This window comes from Diceros bicornis, chromosome 7 (genome assembly GCF_020826845.1).
Source record: "Diceros bicornis minor isolate mBicDic1 chromosome 7, mDicBic1.mat.cur, whole genome shotgun sequence".
NCBI lineage: Eukaryota > Metazoa > Chordata > Mammalia > Perissodactyla > Rhinocerotidae > Diceros > Diceros bicornis.
The window spans coordinates 43,054,236-43,074,334 of NC_080746.1; the positions used below are offsets into that span (position 1 = coordinate 43,054,236).

At 36.4% G+C, this 20,099-nt stretch overlaps 1 protein-coding gene across 3 annotated transcripts in view; it reads right to left on the reverse strand.

Annotated features, from left to right (window-relative positions):
• NAALAD2 (N-acetylated alpha-linked acidic dipeptidase 2) overlaps nt 1-16,107 on the reverse strand; it is a 62,170-nt gene extending 46,063 nt beyond the window's left edge. Inside the window, exons 1-8 of one of the 3 annotated variants that reach the window (XM_058545423.1) lie at nt 15,998-16,107; nt 15,301-15,434; nt 14,465-14,576; nt 9,984-10,040; nt 4,655-4,841; nt 3,008-3,109; nt 2,198-2,323; nt 93-279 (exon numbers count right to left, since the gene is read on the reverse strand). In XM_058545423.1, the coding sequence (XP_058401406.1) occupies nt 93-279; nt 2,198-2,323; nt 3,008-3,109; nt 4,655-4,841; nt 9,984-10,040; nt 14,465-14,576; nt 15,301-15,382 (853 nt within the window). In that variant the 5' untranslated portion in view covers nt 15,383-15,434; nt 15,998-16,107. Of the gene's footprint in view, nt 1-92; nt 280-2,197; nt 2,324-3,007; nt 3,110-4,654; nt 4,842-9,983; nt 10,041-14,464; nt 14,577-15,300; nt 15,562-15,997 lie in introns of those variants that run through there. The other 2 variants (XM_058545422.1, XM_058545424.1) reach the window with 2 other exon arrangements.
• Nucleotides 16,108-20,099: the final 3,992 nt, after the last annotated feature.

A 20,099-nucleotide genomic window follows, 5' to 3' on the forward strand; every position in this document is an offset into this window, starting at 1 on the left:
ATGTTATTCTGTAGATGTTTGCTTCTATATCTTCTATAAGGGCAGTAGTATTTTTGCAAAAATAGGTGCACCATGATGGGCTCATCCATTACCTTTAGCTGGATAGCCTGGAGTGAGTGGGTCACCAGCACCATTCAAATTTAACACATTCCCTCTCTGGGCTGCAGTTCCAGGAAGATTCCACCCTTTAGGATATGGCTGTACCCCAGGGGCAAAGTAGTCAGCTGGATCTGAGTACAAGATGATTCCCATGGCCCCTGCTAACATGGCATTTTTAACCTGCAGGGACAATGTAAAATCCATAACGTAGAAGTGACAAATGATTGACATTCATTTGAGAAAATCAATTTAATAATGTAAGAAAATTTAGACACTGTTTTTTATCTTACTGTTACACATTCTGTTCTCTGCTTTGAATACAATCTCTCTTGGTAGAACTAACAACTATAATTTATTCTATACAACTCTAAACAAGTGGATCGTCTGTGAAACATTACTATTGTCCCCAAAACTGCAAAATTAATGTCTCCCTTCTTTGTACTTCTATATTTTGTATATATTTCTATTAGAGGATGGGTCATAGTGTTTTAAAGTATCTTTTAAATGTCTTTCTCCCCTACTAGACCGGGGGTGTTTTTGAGAACAAGAACCCTGTCTTATCTACTTTTAACTATCTACCCTTCAAAATCTGGCACATCATAGAGTAAGCACTCTATAAATATTTGTGTAACTAAACTAATCTAAAATCCTATGCAGAAGAGTCATAGTGTGTGAAATATCGGCCACAGTGTTATTGTAAACATTTTTCTGTCAATCCAAACTGACCACGAATAGGAAAATCTACCCTGTAAGATACTGAATTTTTCATTACCAGAAGTATTGTAGCAAAAGATAGATAACCATCAGTCTTGATTAACTAAAACAAATTCCAATACTCAGAAAGCACTCTCTTATAATAGTAGTGGGAGTACAATCTGACACAACATTTTTGAAGGGCAATTTGATGATGCCTATCAAATTTCTGAGATAATATACACTATGATTCAGCCATTCAACTACTAGGAATCTGTACTACAAAAATCTTCACACAAATGTTCAAGTCATATGGACAAAGATGTTCACAATGGAATTATTCGTAACAGTAACAAATTTAAGACAAGACAAGCATCTGTCAAGAGGAATTGTTAAATAAGTTGCTTATCAATACTGTGAAATGTTATACAGCCATCTAAAATAATGAAGTATTACTTAATAAGCAGTTATATAGAAATTACTAAGTACCAGTTACTATCCTAAGTGCTCTCAAACATAAAGTCATTTAACCCTAATAAGGATTCTATGAGATTTATGCTAATATTAGCATTCCCATTTTATATATGAGGAAATATTGGCACCAACAAGTTAAATAACTTGCTCGCAGTAAAAGATCTGAAGAATAGGGAGCCCAGACTAAACAAGAACCCAGGTTGAATGGATCTAGAGTCCTATATTCTTAACCACTACATTTATACAACTCTCAATGTGTTGTTATGGAAGAATACCCATGAGTTACTGCTGAGTGAAAAAACAAAGTTATACAACATACTCTGTATGATGCCCTCTTTGCAAAAAAAATAAAATATGTAAAATGAGTATACAGAAACAAATATGTTTATATTCGTATTTCACAGAATTAGGTCTGGCTAGAGCTGTTAAAATTGATTATGTCTGGGCAATGAGTTGGATAATGCAGGGGAGCTTTTCATTTTTTAATTTAAATTTCCTTCAATTAAATTTTAAAAAGCAAATTTTGCTTTTGTAATAAAAATAATTTCCCTTTCTAGATATGTAACTTTTATGTATGTTTTTATACAGGATTTTCTGTACAACTATGGCAAATAGCAAAACAATATATACAGTCATACATCTCAATGACGGGGATACATTCTGAGAAATGCATCGTTAAGTGATTGCGTGAACATCATAGAGTGTACTTACACAAACCTAGATGGTAGAGCCTACTACACACCTAGGCCATATGGTACTAATCTTATGAGACCACCATTGTATATGTGGCCTATCATTGACTGAAAAACATTGTTATGCAGTGCATGACTATATATATTGAAAGCAATTTTGGAAACCGTGATGCAAGCTGATCATTTACAATTATAGGGTACATCCTATCTTCTCTCTAGAAAAGCAAATAACACAATACTTTATTTCCTCTGAAGATTTTCCCATATCTTGCAATAACAATCTTTCCAGTGCAGTTAATGTTCATCTCTCGTTCTAGTTTGAAAAAATCTTCAGTTCGAGCATAGTTCACATATATAAGATCTCCCTGTAGGGAAAAAAAAGAAAAAAAAAGCATAATACTGCTATAATTAAAGAGAAAACCAAAGAATAAGTTTACTCCACAATACTGCATCATCAAAAGTTATCCTTCCTGGTTTGGCCTTAATAAACAGATCCATGCTAATTCTGTAGAAGTCTTTTGAAATATTTCAAAATCCTGAAAAGTTAAATGACAATATATAAAACATATTTTAAATAGTATGTTCTGTTTTGAGGAAATTATCAGTGTATGCTGAGCCACAGGAAATAGAAAACATAAAAGTCATTTTAAAAATCCCAACTCTGTTTAATTTCCAATAATAGCATTTTTTTTAATAACTACTGTAGTGTAATCTATAAAATCAGATCTTAAATCTACAACAGAGTCAGACTATGAAGAAAGGAAAAAAGCTTGTAAAAACCTCTATTGCCCTTACTGAATTAAATCATGTTCAGCACTTATTTCAAAGAGTGGCATCTGCTTCATTAGAATCTGATTTTTATTTATTTTCTTTTTTCCTTTTCTGTTTTTTTTTTTTATTATTTTTAGTGAGGGTGTTCATAGCACGGAACCTCAAAGTGTAGATCAGCATGTATGATCCACCTAATCTCCTTTGTTTTAGTTCTCTACATAGGTTTTATATAACAAAGAAACATTTAAAGAATTAAATAAAAATGTCTTTTATTTTACCTCTGGCGTGCCTTGGGCTGAGAAAGCATTATATGGTGGTACAATATTTGTGACATTCTCATATCCATCTGGTGGAGGCTCACGGTATGACGTTTTGAAAATCTAGCAAGAATTGAACACACGAAGTTGGAGAGAAATATTCCAGATTGTTATTAAAGAATGCATTTTGCCTCCAAGTATACACTTCGGATGAAGCATTCTGAATCTCTGGTTCTATAATTAAATAGGTAAGTTCCACTGGCAACAATAAGAGAGAGCTTTACAATTATTATTACCTTCAAAATAGTGGAAACTTCTATAAATGCATGTAATCTCAGGTAACTACAAGTTCCCATATGAAGTATGAAAACAGGGCTTTGAAGGTGGCACTCTCATGATTCTCCCCCTTCTTTTCCAGTTATTCCCTTTCAGCTTTCTTTGTGGGCCCCTTTTGTTCCAACTGCACTTAAATAATGTTTCCTGTGTTTTATTCCCAGTCCAAGGCTTGCCTCATTTTATACTCCCTTCCTGCAAGATTTCCTTGACTCTTTAAATTTTATCCACAGGTAAGAGGCTTATGAAACCCAGCTTTCAATCTTAGATATCTAATGGCCTGATGGTGATTTCAGCTTGGATGTCCAAACTCAACATGTCAAAATTTGAATTTATCTTCTCTCACCCCAGGCCTGCTTCTGGTTCTGCATTCCCCACCACTATTAATAGCATCACTAGCTAGCCACCCACACCAGACACCTAGGAGTCATCCTGAATTCTGTCTTCACCTCTTTCCTCCAGTCAATCACTAATCAAGTCCTGCTAATACTGCTTCCCAACTATTTCTTAAATCCATCCCTCTTCCTCATTCCTGCTAACATCCTAAATCAGGGCTTCATCATCTTTTACCTGGAATATCGTCTTAAGACTCCAACTTTAACTCTTTGCCTAGTCTGGGTCTAATCTGAACACTGCCCAAACCATCTAAAATGTCTCTCTAGGCACATCTTTCCACTGTTTAGGACTTGTCAATGGTTTCTGATGACTGAAGTTGAATTCTGAGCTCTTTAGGACAGTGTATAAGCCCTTCTATGACCTGTCCCCGAAACATACATACTAGTTTATCTCTTATCATGACCCTCTTTGTATTTTGCACTCTTGAAATACAGAAAATCTTTAAGTTCCTCCAATACTAAGCTAGTATATGTCTCCAAACCTTTGCTAGTATTTTCTCTTCTGCCTAGAATTCTCTTACCTTGCTTTTTCATGTAGTTAACCCCTCAGGATCTTTCATGACTCACATATCAACTCTTTTAGGAAGCCTCTCTAACTCCCAGGCTGGGCTGAGTGACCCTGCTCTGTGTAAATAAAGAACTCTAACCATGCTTTTCATAGCACTTACCATACTGATTTGAAACGATGTGTTCCAATATCTGCTTCCCCTTACCTAAGCAAAAGAACCATGTCCTAGTCTTCATTCTGACCTCAGGACCTAACACTGTGCCTAACACATAGTAGACACTAATTAATTAATTTGCAACTTATTAACTTTTCTAAAAAACATGAGTTCCATTGCACTATTAACAAATTTCTACTTTGACTTGACCCTAAATTCCAATTCACACAAAAAAGTGGAGTTATAAAGTACGAAAAGTATCAACAATTCTACATCACCTCGATTCCATATTCATCCATGATTGATATATAGTTGGCATTTGTCTCATTAGGGTAAGACAGGAGAACATCATAATGAACCAATTTGGCTGAATCCAGTCCAAATTTCATCCACTGGGTTTGGATTTTCTTGGCGAGAAGTAAATTCTGTTCTGTTCCTGCCAGATGAGGGAGCTTTGTAAAAGAACTAAAATGAAAACAAAATACAAGTGGAGTTAAAGTTAGAGCCTACATTCAGATGATGTGCCCAAGAACCATTCTAGATGCATTATTCATCCTTTAGGCATTAAGTTACAGTTTCTGTATCAAAGATATAAAAAACCCAGCTAGAGATACCAATTTCTAGATATGCCAGTTTTTAAATATCTGTGTGCAACTGCAGTTTTCACATTTTGCTCCCCCCAAAAAGAACACATTCCATGGTAAACACATACAATCAGCAGAGGCCCAGGTATGAGAAAACACCTGGAAAAATGTCTTGCCTCTATACCAATGGTGCTCCTTCTTGCTGCTTATCAGTAAATGAAGGCATTTTGAAAAAAAAGATCACAGTGTTTGTCAGAGACCAGGTGGGCAGTCTGTTTAACATATACTTCTGTTGTTTTTATCATATTGTATGCTGTTGTTTACTATCTCATTGAAGTTCAAGGCCATGCACTTTTATTTTTATATTCCCCAGTGCTTAGTTCCCCAGTGCTTATCCAGGAGTTCCACAATACAAGTTCGTTGAACTGAATTTGGACAATGTTCTCTTGATTCTGCGTGTAAAGGATTTGGAGTATTTAAGTGAACTCACAGACATAGTTCTTAATTAGATTCACTTTGCTTGAGGTAAATAATATTTTAAAACAGTTTCCCAAACCCCCTTCCCTCATCAGAAGAGCAATAATACTTTCGTAAATTGGTTTTTTAGTCAACCACAGGACAACCAAAAAAGGTCGACAGTAAAGGAAAATTAATGTTTATTGAAAACTTACTATATGCCAGGAACTTGACCAGGTTCTTTGACATGGGTTACCTCATTTAATTCTCACAACCTTTCTTCCATTGTCTCCATTTTGCAAATGAGGAAATAGAGAGTAGTTAAATAACTTGCTCCTAATTTCATAACTATTAAATGCTGGGGCTAGAATCTGAAAGTCACAATTGTCTGGCCTTGAGAAGTAACCATATTTTAAAATCTTTGATCTTATTTTTCAACTGCTTAAAATCCTTCTATGGCTCCCTACACCCTGCATTATAAAGTTCACACTCCAACCTGGCATATAGAGCCCTTTTCATCTGATCCACCCTTCCACCTTCATTTCCCACCACTCTCCTTAAACACTTCTCCACTCTACATCATTCAGTGTACTCATTTTTCTCCTGAAATGACCACCTCATAGCCTTTGCACAAGGTCTTCTCTCAGACATAAATAAATTTCTATTTACCTGAATCACCCTCTATCACCACTTCTATTCATTCCCCTTTCCCACCCTGCAAGCTCTTAATCATCCATTAGGACTCCTCAAGCATCTTCTCCTTTGTGAAGCTTTCCCTTTCTATATCATTAAATGAAAACTGCAGGTTACAGATATTTAATATCTTACAATATTTGTAAAAGAAAGTATTAATATGTTTCTACACAGAAGTTATTTTACATGCATAGAGAAAACAGTGAGGCTAGGAATATTTAATTTCTACTTTATATAATTTGTTATTGTTTTATTTTCTACAGTGAACAAATAATATTCTTAAAATTCGGAAAAAATAAATATATTTCCTTAAATTAAGATAGAAGATTTACCACGAAATTTTGCCTCCCATGTTTTAGGCAACCCACTGAAATGAAACACAGAAGTGCAAAAAAAGAGCAGCAGGGTGTGAGATCCTTTACTTTACATCTGAATTTCTCCACAAGGTTCCAAGTTGGTCATTACAGCTCCAGGCGTCATATATTCACACTGTAATGTTCAGGAGAAACAAGTACAAACAAGAACAGCTAGTGCCTCTTTTATGTTTCCTTTAACAGGGGAAAACTTTCTGTAGAAGATTCAGCTAAATTTTCCTACCATTCATTAGGCATAATAGGATCATATACCCCTTCTCAAACTAATCATTGCCAGAGGGAAGAGAGTTATATGTATTGGATTATGGCCTAATCAAGAGATTCCTGGGCTGGAAAGAAGATAATTCTCACTGAACACTGGCCCTCCTGAAGGAGGGCAAACACTCAACAGTGGCAGCTCTGCCAACAAGAAAGGGGCTGGGGAGAAATCAAATCGTTCCCACTACACTAATCCCGTTAACCTAGTCTTGAACCCCTCCTTTCCCTCCTAGAATCTTTCATTGCTCATAAACCCTCTAGATCCACGATCAAGAATTCCATATCCTCAGCCCCTTCTCTGAACGTTTACTTGACCTCCTTGCCTTGACCGGTTTCCTCAGAGGACCCTGCTCACCTGCAGGCTGTTTTATTTCCCAGGCCCCACATATCTCAGGGCTAGAAGACCAGCTAGGAGACCTTTGTACTCCCCATTGGCTCTTTCAAATATTTTTCCTTTTTCTTTCAAAAATAACAACTCTTTTAAAGCTCATACCAAAAGTCACCACCTACTACACCTTCTAGGTGCTGTCAAAACTGTGAGTCACTCCTCTTCACTCGTTAAAAAGTCTTCAGTTCCTAATTCAATGTATTTTACTCTACCTCTGTTCTTATGATTCTCGGTGTGCAATCTCTGTATTCAGTTAGATGTAAAGGAAAGAAAAGCCAACTTCAACAGGATAATCGTCACTCAAACTATTCATACATAACTTAACACCTCATGTTATATTACACATTAAAGCAAAATAGAGATAAAATAGACATGAATTTTAATGTTTTGTCAAGAGCATCACCTCATGTAATTTTCTAGGTGATTTCTTTTGGATACTTCATGATATGCTGCAGACAGAGTCCAATAGTGTTACCATATATCTGGTCTCCTAACACACAAATTTAAATATAAGCATTCTGTCTCTCTTGGTAAGACACTCTGCCATTTTACCATACTGCATGAGAAATATGAACTGAGCCTCTTTTCAAGTGACATCCATCCTACTGCCTGCTGACTCTTTTATCTCCAAACAAGCACCTCAAAACAGACATTTTGAATTAGCTTTGATATCTGATGTGCCTCAGTCATAAATTAGCTCAGATTTCATAAGAACAGTATAGCTGTTTTCATTCCTTATTACCATAGCTTGTTCTAGTTCATCCACAGAAACTAAGATGGAACTTGGTGATCTCATCAAGTCACAGGACAGATGGGGAGGAAATACACCATACTGCATGCACTTCACTTTGCTTTTTTGATTCTAGAGTTTAATTGGAGTCTCAGAAGGGGAGACGAGAAAGAATGCTGCAGAAAAATTGTAAGAAATAATGAATAAAACCTTCCTAAATTAGGGAGAAACAGAAATTTACAAAGTCAAGAATTTCAGAGAGCTGTAAACAGAATAAATTTGAAGAAAACTATGCCTAGGCACATAGTAAAAATGCTGAAAATTAAAGACAAAAATGACATATGTTATATAACTTAAATGACTGTGGCCTTCTCATCGGATGTCACCACCAGCCAGAAGACAGTGAAAAAACATTTAAAGTTCTGAAAGAAGAAGAAAACAAAGTCACCTTAGAATTCTATATCCAGGAAAAATATGCTTCAAGAATTCAGGTGAAATAAAGATTTTGTAGATGAAGAAAAACTAGGAGAATTTGTCACCACCAGACCCCACATTACAGGAAAGGCTTAAGAAAGTTGTTCAGACTAAATAGAAATACCATAGGATAACCTAAATTTTCAGAAACAACTGAAGATCATTGAAAATATCTGAGAAATACAAAATACTATTTTTTAACTCTTAATTGGCTTTCAATAAATATAACTGTTCAAAGAAAAAATTACAACATTGTTTTGTGAGGTTTATATTGTATGTATATATGATACTTTTGACAGCTACAGTATAAAGGACAGTAGAAGAGAGGGTAAATGGACATAGAAATGTGAGTTTTCTGCTTTTATATTAAGTGGTACAATAGTAACTTTAAGAATACAGTGAAGAGTTATAGATGCATAACACAATCCCTAGAGTGTCTACTAAAAAGCCAATGCAAAGAGGTATAGGCAAAAGATAAATTGAAATGAAATAAAATTTCACTCTCCTCACTACCAAATAAGGGCAGAAAATGAGAAGTAAATGAACAAAAATAAAGGCAGCAAACAGGAAACAATAAAGTGGTAGAATTATGTGTTAACAGACTAAATACTCAAATTAAAAGGCACAGTTTACCAGAATGTATAAAATAGCAAGTTGCTACTATCTGCTGCCTACAGGGGACACACTTTAATAAAGATTACCAAAATGCATAAAATAGCAAGTGGCAATTATATGCTCTCTATAGAAGGTACACTTTAATTGTAAAGAAAATGCTAGGTTAAAAGTAAGTGGATGGAAGAAGACATGTCATGCAAATCTAAGTATAAGAAGGCTGATGTGGCTATATTTATACCAAATAAAATAAACAGAGATTATTACCAAAGATAAAGAAGGACATCTCATAAATATAAAAGTGTAGTTCTGTCTTGAAGACATAACAACATTAATGTGCATATGCCTAATAAATAAACCTCATAATATGTAAAGCAAAAATTTAACTTAAAGCATGGAAAAAATAGACAATTTCACATTCCTGGAGGAGACTGTAATACCCTTCATGACAGAATTTGATCCCCCCTAAAAATCAAAAAGGAAATAAAAGAATCACTATACTAACCAATAAAGAAGAATAATCATATGATCATATAAATTGATGCAGAAAAACCATCTGACAAAATTTAATACTCATTCATGATGAAAAAAAAAAAAACCTCTTAGCAACCTTAGAATAGAGGAGAGTTTCCTTAACTTGATAAACAGCATCTACCAAAAATCCGCAGATAACATCACATTTAATGGTGACATTCTGAATGCTTTCCCCCTAAGATCAGAAACAAGGAAAAGATGTTTGCTCTCATCACTGTTATTCAGCATAGTACTGGAATTCAAGCCAATGCAGTAAGGACCAGAAAAAAAAAAAGTAAATGGCATACAAGTTTGGAAAGCAAAAAATAAAATTGTCCCTATTTGAAGATGGCATATGGAAACAAATTAAACACGATATGATTTAAATTTGTTCCAAAGAAAATGAAATACTTAGATATAAATATGTTAGATATAAAACAATACATACACAGGATCTGCACCCTAAAAGTTATAAAATGTTGATAAAAGAAATCAAAGAAGACCTAAATAATTGGAGAGACTTACCTCTTCGTGGATTGGAAGACTGGACATAGTAAAAATGTCACATATTCCCAGATTGCTCTATAAGATTAACGCAATTCCTATCAAAATCCCAGCAAGGATTTTTCTAGACATAAATATGTTTATTCTATATTTTGTATGAAAAGGCAAAGGATATAGAATAGCTGAAACAATTGTTTAAAAGAATAAAGTGGGAAGAATCATTCTACGCATTGTTAAGTCTTACAATATAACTTCAATAATCAAGACAGCGTGGTACTGGCAGAGAGTAGACACTAGATCAATAGAGCAGAATACAGAACCCAGAAATAGACTCATCCAAATATGCCCAACTGATTTTCGACAAAGGTGCAAAAGCAATTAAACGGAAAAGGATAGTCTTTCAACAAATGGTGCTAGGGCAACTGGACATCCATAGGCAAAAGAATGAACTTCAACCAAACCTTACACCTTATGCAACAATTAACTCTAAAAGAATCAAAAACTTTAATGTAAAATATAAACTATAAAGTTTGGAAGGAGAAGAGAGATCTAGGGCTAGTCAAAGAGTTCTTAGACATGAACACAAAAGCATGATCCATAAAAAGAAAAACTGATAAATTGGACCTCATTAAAATTAAAACTGATCTCCAAAAGACCTTGTAAAGACGTGAAAAGACAAATACAGACTGGGAAAAATATTTGTATACCACAAAGCCAACAAAAGACGTATATCTAGAAAATACAAAGAACGCTCAAAGCTCAATAGAAAAAAAAATTATCCAAATCTAAAATAGGTCAAAGATATGAACAAATATTTCACTGAAGAGGGTATACAGATGGTGAATGAGCACAGCGAAAGATGTTCAACATAATTAGCCATTAGGGGAATGCAAATTAAAACCATAACGAGGTATCACTATGAACCTGTCAGAATGGGTAAAATTAAAAATAGTTATAATACCAATGGAACATGTAAAATGATACAGTTATACTAGAAAGTAGTTTGAAGGGGCCGGCCCCGTGGCTTGGTGGTTGGGTGCGTGCGCTCTGCTGCTGGCGGCCCGGGTTCGGATCCTGGGCGCGCACCGACGCACCGCTTCTCTGGCCACGCTGGGGCCGTGTCCCACATACAGCATCTGGAGGGATGTGCAGCTATGACATACAACTGTGGGCTTTGGGGGGAAAAATAAATAAATAAATAAAAATTAAAAAAAATGTCTAAGAGAACTTGTTTAAAAAAAAAAAAGAAAGTAGTTTGGAAGATTCTTCAAAAACTAAAAACGTGCTTACCATACAACTTAGCAATTTTCACTTTTGGGCACTTATCCCACAGAAAAGAAAACCTATGATCACATAAAAGCTGTATGCAAATATTAATAGCAGCTTTATTCATAATAGCCAAAAACTTGGAACAATGCAAATGTCCCTCAGTGGGTGAAAAGTTAAACTAAGATACATCCCTATGATGAATGAATAAAGAGATTGAAAAACTTGATATTTTAAAGATGTCACTTCTCTTCCAAATTCATCTATAGATTCAATGCACTTTTAATCAAAATTACAGCATGCTTTTTTTTTGTTTTTTATAGGAATTGAGAAGTTGATTGTAAATTTATTTGGGAAAAAAAAAGATGATAATATCGAAACATAGGTAAGATATTTGGAAGAGGAAATGGTAAGATCCAAAACAGTATGTAAAGGATGAAGGTAAATAAAAGTATATGTATATAAAATAAATAAATAAAATTTACTTGGAAATGCAAAATGACTTAGTCAAAGCAATTTTTTTTTTTTTTTGTCAGGAAGATCATCCCTGAGCTAACATCTGCCAATCCTCCTCTTTTTGCTGAGGAAGACTGGCCCTGGGCTAACATCCGTGCCCATCTTCCTTCACTTTATATGGGATGCCACCACAGCATGGCTTGCCAAGCAGTGCGTCGGTGCACGCCCGGGATCCGATCCAGCGAACCCCAGGCCACCGAAGTGGAGTGCGCTCACTTAACCACTTGCGCCACTGGGCAGGCCCTCAAAGCAATTTTTAAAAAGAAAATTTGTAAGATTAACTATCTGATTTTCAGACTTACTATTAAACTACACTAAACAAGATACTATGGCTTGTTGCATAGCGTGGATTTCTATATTTCAAATGATATATAGATATATAGATCAACAGATCAATAGAAGAAAATATAAAATCCAAAAACAGGCAAGACATTTATGATCAAGTGATTTTGGACAAAGATGTCAAGGCAATTCAATGGGGAAAGAAAAGTTTTTTCAATAAATGTGGCAGGGATAAGTGAATATTCGTATTTAAAAAATCAACTCTTACATCATACCATACGTAAAAATTAACTTGAAGTGGATCATTGACCTAAATGTGCAAGTTAAAAATTATAAAACTTCTAAAAGAAAACATAAAAGAAAATCTTCATAACATCTCCCGGGCCAAGGTAGATACGACACAGAGTATGAAACATAAAACAAAAAATTGATCAACTGGACTTTACCAAAATTAAAAATTTCTGCTCTTCAAAAACTCCACTAAGAAAACAAAAAAGGCCAGCCATAAAACAGAAGAAAATATTCACAGTACATGTCTGGCAAAGGAATTGTATCCAGAATATATAAAGAACTACAACTCAGTTATAAGAAAACAAAGCAATTTAGAAATAAGAAAATATTTGAACAGAGACTTTATAGAAAAAGATATACAAATGTCCAATAAGCACTTGAGAGGATGCTTAACATCACTAGTCATCAGGAAAATGCAAATTAGAAGCGCAATGAGATACCACTACATACCCATTGGAATTGTTAAAATTTAAACAACTGACAATACTAAGCCTTGACCAGGATGTGGAGTAACTGGTACACTTCACACATGAAAGGTAGGAATGTAAAATGGTACAACCACTTTTGAAATCTATTTGGCATTTTCTTAAAAAGTTAAACATATACTTGTCATCCAACACAGCCATTCCAAGAGAAAGGAAAACATATGTCCACACAAAAACTTGTAAACATACATTCACTGCAGCTTTATTCACAATAATCAAAAACTAGAAACAACCCAAATGTCCATCAACTACACATTGTAGTCTATCCATACAATGGAATACTACTCAGCAATAACCTGATACATGGAACAACCTGGAAGAATTCCAAAATCATACTGAGTGAAAGAAGACATACACAAAAGAGCATGTCAACTACAAAAACAGAAACCAGTTTAAGAGGCACAGTGTTTCCTAGGGATCAAAGAATTGCAATTTGGGGACCACAGATTCAAGTAGAAACCTAAATAGTGTCCCACTAGGGAGTAAAAGTCAGGGGCTTTTCAAGGCAAAGAAGGGAGGTTGTATTACAAAGAATTTTAATTGGAGTTGGAGGCAGAGAGCTAGTCTTGGCTAAACATTGATTAACAGTTGATTCTATCTTCAGAAAGCCCACAATCCTCAGTCTTTGTGATCAGGATGTCTGTTTTCCTGCTAACTTCTCAAACAATTGCTTGTAAAACAACTACCATTTTGGCCCAGTCCAAAGGTGTGGCCCAGAACAAGACAGCAAAGCAGTTTCTCTGGAAAGGCAGCTCTGAGTGCATTTTAAAATGGCTCCACTAAAGTCAGTTTTGACAAGCACATATTGTATGATTCCATTTATACAAAATTTTAGAAAATGCAAAGAAATCCATAGCGACATAAAACTGATCAGTTGATTGCCTAGGGCCAGGGGTGAAGGGAGGAATAAATTGTAAATTTTCTGTATCTTAATTAAGGAAGTGGTTTGTTGAGTATATTATGCATCTGTCCATACTCTCAAATTGTAGCCTGTATATGGATGCAGTTTATTTTATGTAAATTATACTTTAATAAAGATGGTTTTTTTTTTTTTATGACAGACACTCCTTTGAAAGAGTAAGTTGAGAAGTAAATGTCATGGTGATTAACTTCAAGGAGCTCATACTCACTCTCCTGAACATCACTGTATTTCATGCTGGTGGATTTGCACTGATCCTTTTGCTTTCATTTTGTCTTATCTGTGTTACTCATATTTGCAACATGGGATAAAGGTTTGTGGCAGACACAATCTGAAACTCTAATCTCCTTTCCTCTAAATCAGAGTTTACAACCATCTAAGTCTTCCTGACAGAATATGGACATTTAAATAAAATGGCTGATTAAAGCCAGGCATGAGGAACAAAGAACAACCTTCAGTTGCAGTCCAAAGTTACATGAAGTTGAAACATCTAATAAAGCAACCAGATACTTTTTCTGTAGATGAAGTTAGGGAAAAAAGACTTAACTCCTACAACATTCAAATGGATTTTATCCTAAGAGTGGTTTAAAGGGACATTTTAAACTACTAGAAATTAATGTGATATCATATAATTTCATACAAAGAAGATTACCCACATGAATATAACCAGTTTTAATACACTTCTCGCTCTGCAATATTTTAAGCACTTTATTTTTAAGATCAAATATGCAAAACAAACTTACCGAAGAAATGATTTAATATTTTCAGCTTTCATCTCGGATACCAGTTTCCACCGTATACTTTGATGAGAGCGCAGTGAAGTGGCTGTTTCTTTGACTGGCTTAATAAACCAGCCTGGGGGGAGAATACATAAACGTATACATACCACAGACACATAATTAATTGTTTTTGATTTTTATAAAAACTAGACCCAAAAAATAGCCCTTCCCTAAAAAATAGATCATGGTGATATTTACAAAAATATTCACATTAAATGCAGAAAATTCCAATTCCGATGTATAATGTAATTTTGAGTTGCTTAAAAGGGGTTTTATATGAAGGATGTTATACATTAAGACATGGACCTCTCTGTCTGTCTTGTTCTGGGAGGGGGTGTCTAGTTCTTGGCACAGTGCCTGACACACAGGGCGCATTCCACAAATACTTATTTAATAAATGATGAGGGAAGGGCAGTTTTTGCTGCCCATATTAGTGGCAAGTTTTCACTCATTAATAGTGCTATGAATGAAACCATCTTATTTCATCCCTTCGGATAGTGACAATTCTAAATTGTCTGTCTACAGCCCTTAACAGTACCCTAAACTCAGTGAGTATTTAACAAATCTGAATTTCAGTCACACTTGATTAGGAAAGCCAAAATGCATTCCATTCGGTTTCCACTTTTGCTGAAATTACCAGGTTCGCCATGCCGAGGGAGCTCAGCTGGCCGGGCGAGCTCAGCTGGCCCGGCGAGCCCAGCACACAGCCCCAGCCCTCCAGCTCCAGGCTTTCTCCGCTGAGGGGAGGCTGCAGCGAGGAGCACCAGCAACGGGCTAGGGGAAGGGGTCCGTGCACTTACCCACCATAAATCCCACCAGGAAAGATGCTATCGCTGCAGCCAAGCACATCCAAAGGTACAGACGGCCCCTGGACTTCGCCATGGCTTCTTCGGGACTGAGCTTGGGGCGCCGCCTGCCGTAGGGAGCCTCGGGGCTGCGGAAGAACAGAGAGCGCGCGCTCGCGGACCCAGTGGCCCGGAGAGCCTGGCAGCGTGCCTCAGCTGCTGACCATCCGCAAAGCCCCGCCTCTGCCCTCCAGGTCCGTCCAGAGGCAGCGCCAAACAACTCCTGGCTGCTTAGGTCCCTGGGGACCTCTAGGGGAGAGGGGGAGAGAGGGAGAGAGGAAGCCCTGCAAGGGGAGGAGACATATTCTTCCTGTTGGCTGTCAGCTTCCATTGTGTTGATCCAGCAGTAACGCGGACGAAGTCCGTGGTGGGGGGCTACTGAAAACGGCCCTAATTGTCTCCTGAAGAACTGTACTTACTGGCTTCTTTGCTGCCCTTATCCAGAAATTGCTGAATTTCAACTGCGAAGTGCATTGAAGTGCTGCTTTTCTTCCTTGTTGATTACCCTGCTGTCAGATTCTCTGTCCTAATTCCTAACTGGTCACGCTTGGGAAGCATTTCTAGTCCTGACAGCTCCACCAAAACATGTTAGTTCCTTAACCCTACGTCAACATAGAAACTGATGAAACTGAATTCTTTTGTTCCCCCTTACCTGAACAAGTCTCCAAATTTCTGTAATTATCAGTTTCTTCTTCTGTAACTGGCGTTTTTCCCTACCTCACTAGAATGTTGCAGGTTCAAATTGTCGAAACGGACTATAGCGGAGCCATTTTAAAATGGCCTTAGGGCTGCCTTTCCAGAGAAACTGCTTTGCTGTCTTGAACTTTGGGCTGGGCTAAAACAGCAGTTGTTTTACAAGCAATTGTTTGAGAAGTCAGCAGGAGAATGGACATCCTGATCACAAAGACTGAGGATTGTGGACTTCTAAAGATAGAAGCAGTAGTCAATGTTTCTCTACCTCCTACTCCAATTAAAATTCTTTGTAATACAACCTCCTTTCTTTGCTTTTAAAAGCCCCTGACTTTTACTCCCTAGTGGGACTCTATTTGGGTTTCTATCTGAATCTGTGGTCCTGGAATTGCAATTCTTTGATCCCAGATAAATGCTTTGCTTCTTAAACTGGTTTCTGTTTTTGCAGGATGACAAAAGTAGTAAGATTAACCATTGAAAGTGCCTTTTACTGTAACTGACAGTAGATTGTCAACAAATGCCATCCTCCCTGTCCTCTTCAGCATATTATAGAGCATTTCTCTTTAAAAGTATTTAGAAGGTTTGCAAATGGTGGTCCTTGTATATAGGATGCCTGCATGCATCCATTTTATCCTAGAGGCAATCTTTAGCAATTCATAACTGGATTCTTCATAACCAGCCGAAAGCAGATTTGCAGCCAAAGCAAAGATGCGTCCTGAGTGGATTATGAAGGAGCTAATCCATCTATGGTTGTACCCCCAATCTCCACTGCATTGTCTGAAGCCCTGATGATCTTAGGTAAGGCATTTTTCTTGGCTCCTAACAAGTTGCCAGAGAGTCTACTTTCTTTTTCTTACACTATAATTGTTGATGGATGTATCTGGTAGTTTTTCCCTTGGAACTTTTGTGGAATCCCTGATAGTTACCTTTGAACCAAACATCTTTAGTGAACTAATTGATTTCAAAATATTTGTGTGTAGTTAAACCCCTAACTAACTTCAGCTCTTTCAGCTACTAGGCCCTTTGTCATTCCTCAACTGATGCCTCCAGTGTTTTCTATTTTAGAGAAGAACACCTTTAAAAAGATATTATCATACAAAATAAGGCCCCCACACGCACACACAGCAGCATATACAGCAAATTAGAATGAAATTACTCAGACAGACGCAATAGCCAATGAAGTTAACTATACTCCTCAAACATAGTTTAAGAAATACTTCCTTAGCTCATCCAGAATTGTTTCTATATGTTTTGTTACTAAAGAATATTGGGATTTTAATAAATATTCAGTTTCTACTTTTAACAGTTGGGTGATGAGGGTCTCCTCTATGCCCACAAACAATATCAAATGGTATTTGTGTCAGTATACACAAAAATGGGTTACACATATACCTTTTGAGGATTGACTATATAATTTATTAATTTCTAGGCCCTTGGCTTTTTCTATCTGCTACTCATGGGACGACTGGCTATTTATTACATATCTCTCAAAAGGCAGATCAAAATCATATCTAGAAAAGGTTTGTTGGAGAAAGGGAAGATAGAAACTAACAATTACAATGACTAACGTATTTGTGAAATTTGTTCTTTGCTTACTCCTATCTCAATTTTTTATAGCTAATTAAAGTTTGACTAATAGAAGAAATCACTGTATTAATTAGCAGTTTCCCAACTTGATTAATCGTCCCAAATTAAAGTTAGATTATTCAATCAATATTTATTGATTCAAAAATATTTATTTAATGCCAGACATTGTGAAAATTTCTGAGGATATGATCCTTGCCTTTAAGAAGCCTACAATACAATGAGAAGGCAATATTGAATACATAATTAGATGTAAAGAGGTCTAAGAAGGAGCAGTATTACCTTAAATGTGAAGGTTGTCGCTGCCTCAATAGGTGGCATCTGCAAGCTTTATCTTGCCAATCCATTGTCATACGTCCAGTTAGCTTGTTCAGCAAGTCTTTGGCCTTTTGTTAATACAGATACAGATTCATTACTCCATCTTAGTTAAACTTATAACAGAAGGCTGCTATCATAGTTTCTAATTATTAGCGTCTTGGAAGACATTTGCATTTTGCAAAGCATACTTAACAAAGTAACATTGTTGACTTATGCCAACCACTTGCAATCTTTCCTTCAAAGCTAAAAAGTGTATAAGAAGCTCTTAGTATTGGAGAGCCAATCTCTCAGTAGAAGTATTTAACATATATGATCTGCTCATTATTCAGTGAGCCTCTAACATGACAAAACTATCTTCTCAATTCATAAAGTTAAATTACTTTTATATAATCCTTTCTTCCCCCTCTTCTCACATCCTAGAAGAGGCAATCTTGTAACTTCAAAGTTCATCAAATGGGTCATAGCAAGGTTTCAAAACAAAGTGTGATGTAAGTACTAATAAAGCAGCATATGTAAATTTGTTAATAAACATACCAATGTTTAAGATTTAACAGAGAAGGAATAATGTTTAGCTGTCACAAATTTCATGTTTAGTTTGAAGAAATTGCCTTATCTTTCATATGAAAGGGACCACCTAGATGCTTGCTGTACAGATATGGAGATGATGCCATTAATGATGTCACAAGGTGACATGATGATCTGATCATCCAGACAACAATGTTCACTTTCAAAAAAGTGAAAGGTTGATGTCAGATGGCTGAGATTCATGACGAGAAATACGTTCCAGCTGAGTATTTCTAAAATCCTGGGCCCAAAAACTGTGAAAAATCAGTTTCAGGCTTAAAATGAGATGTTAGAATGTTAGTACATTGTACAATATACCGTAACGTATAGATCAGGTGAGAAGTGAGACAGAAGAATAAGTGTAGATATGAGAAAAGGATAAAAGACTAATAAAATGAGTGAGAAGAAATTTTAAAAGAAAAGCAGAAGACCATGATTGGATGATTTCCTTCTGATGTCACAATTACTCTACTCAACAGTAAATGTAGAAATTAGAAAAGACTCACCAAGTTAAAGTGCAAACAGAGAGAGGAACCCCACCCATGCCTTCCTATCAACACAGGGTGTGTGTACCATGATGCTAACATTCCAACTTACTTGGCACGGGTAAGTTATAATTTGGCCTTTAAACCAAATATTCCTGCTCAGCATTTCTCATCCCTTATCATTAACATGTGCCTTCATCTATTTTCCATGGTAACTTTTACCTAATAGTGCTGGGATCAGAGGACCCCTCATGCTTTTTCTGCTAACACTCTCATCCTCTAGCCTCATTTACATCCTCAGTCCCTGTGTACCTTCAGTATCATTAGATTATGAATAAATCTCTCTGGATTCTTGATCTTCCTTCTAAAAGCCCTGTCTATATTCCGTCTCACCTGACACCTATTTTCACTTGATGATACCACTTGCCCTAAAACCAGATAAATTTCCACTGCATGGGGAAGAACAAATGAGTCCATGCGGACTCATGGGGTCAGAGAGGAAGGACGGACCTTTGCTCTGCCACCGTTATTCCACTGTGTTTTCTCTTTTGAAGTTGCTGCCCTCGGATTATATCATTTGGTTCCTAGTCTCATTGTTATATCCAGTTGAGCACCAAGATATTCTCCGACCTTCAGCAGTATTTTTAATGGCTGCCTTGCAGATTTGGGGTGCACCTCTGGTCCTTCACTCGTTGTTTTCTTTCACACCTTGCATCCAATCCACCAGTAAGTTTTATTAGCTCTGCAATCAAGATATATCTTGAATCCAGCTGCTTCACCAGTATTCCTCTAATCTTAGCCACAGCGAACTCTCCTCTAGGCTTCTGCAACATTCCCGTAAGTGGTGTCTGCCTCCACTGATGCTCCTGTACAGACCATCTTTGACTCTGTAGTTTTCTTCCTAAAGTGGAAATCAGATCATGTTATTATTAATATCTGTCCAAGCTTCCTCGTTAAACTTAAAAACAAAATTCACACTCCTTAGAGTAGCAACCAAACCCACTTGATCTAGCTTTTGAATCTCACCACCTTCAAGAGAAAACAACACTAAGGAAACACATGCAAACATGAGACCAGGAAACCACCACATCAGCAGAGATCACCAGCATCACA